The sequence below is a fragment of the Pollachius pollachius genome, assembly GCF_949987615.1.
Source record: "Pollachius pollachius genome assembly, chromosome: 17".
NCBI classification, from domain to species: domain Eukaryota; kingdom Metazoa; phylum Chordata; class Actinopteri; order Gadiformes; family Gadidae; genus Pollachius; species Pollachius pollachius.
In genome coordinates, this window is record NC_136950.1 from 20,369,598 (window position 1) to 20,372,109 (window position 2,512).

Consider the following 2,512-nt stretch of genomic DNA (forward strand, 5'->3'; position numbering starts at 1 on the left):
CCCCAGTGCTGAATGAGCTGTAATTAACACCTAGGCAGGGGTCGGGGTTGATTGGGGGTGGGGGGGGCAGGTGGCAAACACCACACCTGTTCGAGAAGGCGGGGGGTAAAGGGGGGAGGGGGAGGGGAGGCAAACACCGGGAGCAGAAGGTGGGGTGGGGGGGAGCAGTGGTCGTGTTTGACTCTCCGTCTCTGCGGGGGACGTATCGGAGGTAATTTAAAGCCGAGGGTTCGTTTTATCAGAACGTCTCACGCAAAAAATGTTTTCCGTTGTGTGCTGTCATGACGACGGTGGATGGTTTAAACACCGTCCAACGGTTTCTGTGGCGAGCAGAAAAAGTCTCCCCCTGCAGTTTTTCCAAAACAGTCGCTGATTGAAATCAAATGAATGTGTTTCCGATGCAAATAGAAACGCTGAATAGAAACGAAGAATACTTGCATCAATTAGCCGCCACTAACCAGCCGCCACTTAACAACGGTTAGACGCTACGGGAAGAAGAAAGCGAAAAGGAGAAGAAACAGGCCTTTGAACGCGTGCTGCGTTACAGCGGTGAATATATGCCATTTGGGGCGTGGGGGGGGGGGGGGGGAGGTTAGAGAATAGAGGAAAGTGTTTTGAAGTGAATCTTTAGCAAGAGGAGGTGAACGCCGCAGGCTGTTCGGAGAACTCATCTGTGATAGTGAACGTGTCTCCTCTGCTCTGTGCCACCCAGCTCAGCTGTGGCCTTTAATGCCTGACACGTTAGCGAGAACACACCGTATGTCGATCTCCCCCCCTCGCTCTCTTCCACCACCTCTCCCCTTTTCTTTCTCAGCCCCACATGTCTCTAACTCTCTCTACCCCTTTCTCCTTCGTACCTCTCCCTGTAAACCTGCTACCTCCCTTTACCTCTCTCTCTCTCTCGCTCTCTATCTCTCTTAACCTGCCGACTGCCTGTACCTCCGTTCACCTTTCAATGGGCATACATCTCCGAGAGCTCTCCGCTCCAGTTCTCTAAGTCTCTCCCACTCTCTCCATTCCTCCTGTTCTCTCTGTTTCTCTCCCTTGGTTAACTTGTCACCTGGATTTTGGAGCTCAATTCATCTGGCTGATGTCTAACCTCTCTCTCTCTCTCTCTCTCTCTCTCTCTCTCTCTCTCTCTCTCTCTCTCTCTCTCCTTTGACTGCTTTCCCACCTTTAGTTCTTCTCCCTCCTCCAGTTACCTTGTCACCAGTTTTTGTCTGCACTCTATTCATCTATCTTACATCTCGGCTCTCTCCTCCCTCCTCTCTCTCTCTTCTCTGAATGTCTCTCCCTCTCTCTGCCTGCCAACTCTCTTCTTCACTTCACTTCCCTCTTTGTTTCCTGCTGATGGTTACCTTGTCACCAATTTCTTGGTGCTCAATTTGTCTATTTTACATCCTCTCCTTTGCTCTTTCTCTCTCACACAGACAGTTATTGTGGTTCTGTTCCCTAATTCTATCCCCTCTGTGCTCCTCTAGTTTCCTCAGTGATCGTTCGTGGTTCTGTGTTGCTCTATGTTCCCTCATTGATTGTGGTTCTGTGCTCCTCTACTCTCCCTCCCAGTGATCGTTGTTCTGTGCTCCTCAATGTGCCCTCACAGTAGTGATTGTGGTTCTGTTCCCTCCTTCTAGCCCATCTCTCTCTGTGCTCCTCTACTCTCCCTCCCAGTGATCGTGGTTCTGTTCCCTCTTCCTAACCCATCTCTGACTCTGTGCTCCTCTACTCTCCCTCCCAGTGATCGTGGTTCTGTTCCCTCTTCCTAACCCATCTCTGACTCTGTGCTCCTCTACTCCCTCCCAGTGATCGTGGTTCTGTTCGCCGCCCTGCGGAGGCAGAGGAAGAAGGAGCCCCTGATCATCTCCAAGGAGGACGTGCGCGACAACGTGGTGAGCTACAACGACGAGGGCGGCGGCGAGGAGGACACGCAGGCCTTCGACATCGGCACGCTGCGCCACCCCGAGGCCATGGACGCCAACAAGATGAGGCGGGACATCATCCCCGAGATGCTGTTCCCGTACCGACGGTCGTCGCCGACCAAGGACCACAACGGGGACGTGCGAGACTTCATCAATGGCCGCCTGCAGGACAACGACAGCGACCCCACGGCGCCGCCCTACGACTCGCTGGCCACCTACGCCTACGAGGGCAGCGGGTCGCTGGCCGAGTCCCTGAGCTCGCTGGAGTCGGGCGCCACTGAGGGAGACCAGGATTACGACTACCTCACCAGCTGGGGCCCGCCCTTCAAGAAGCTGGCGGAGATGTACGTGGCCAAGAGCCCCGATAGAGAGACTTAGGGGTGTGGTGCTGCCGGTGGTGGCTCGAGGGTTCTCTATCTTGCTTTCGCTTTAGCTCTCTCTTTCTCTTTCCCTTTTGCTTTCATTTTCTCTTTCGCTCTCTCCCCCTCCCCCTCTCTCCCTCTCCCCCTCTCTCTCTCTCTCTCTCTCTCTCTCTCTCCCTCCCTCCCTCTCCCCCTATCTCTCTCGCTCCCTCTCTCTCTTACACACACAAA

At 54.1% G+C, this 2,512-nt stretch overlaps 1 protein-coding gene across 1 annotated transcript in view; it reads left to right on the forward strand.

Annotated features, from left to right (window-relative positions):
* LOC307088961 (cadherin-10-like) overlaps positions 1 to 2,297 on the forward strand; it is a gene marked incomplete at both ends in the record, with an annotated part of 37,432 nt that extends 35,135 nt beyond the window's left edge. The window contains one exon of the mRNA XM_079755041.1: positions 1,804 to 2,297. Coding sequence (XP_079611167.1) covers positions 1,804 to 2,297 — 494 coding nt within the window. The remainder of the gene's footprint in view (positions 1 to 1,803) is intronic.
* Between the last annotated feature and the right edge of the window lie 215 nt (positions 2,298 to 2,512).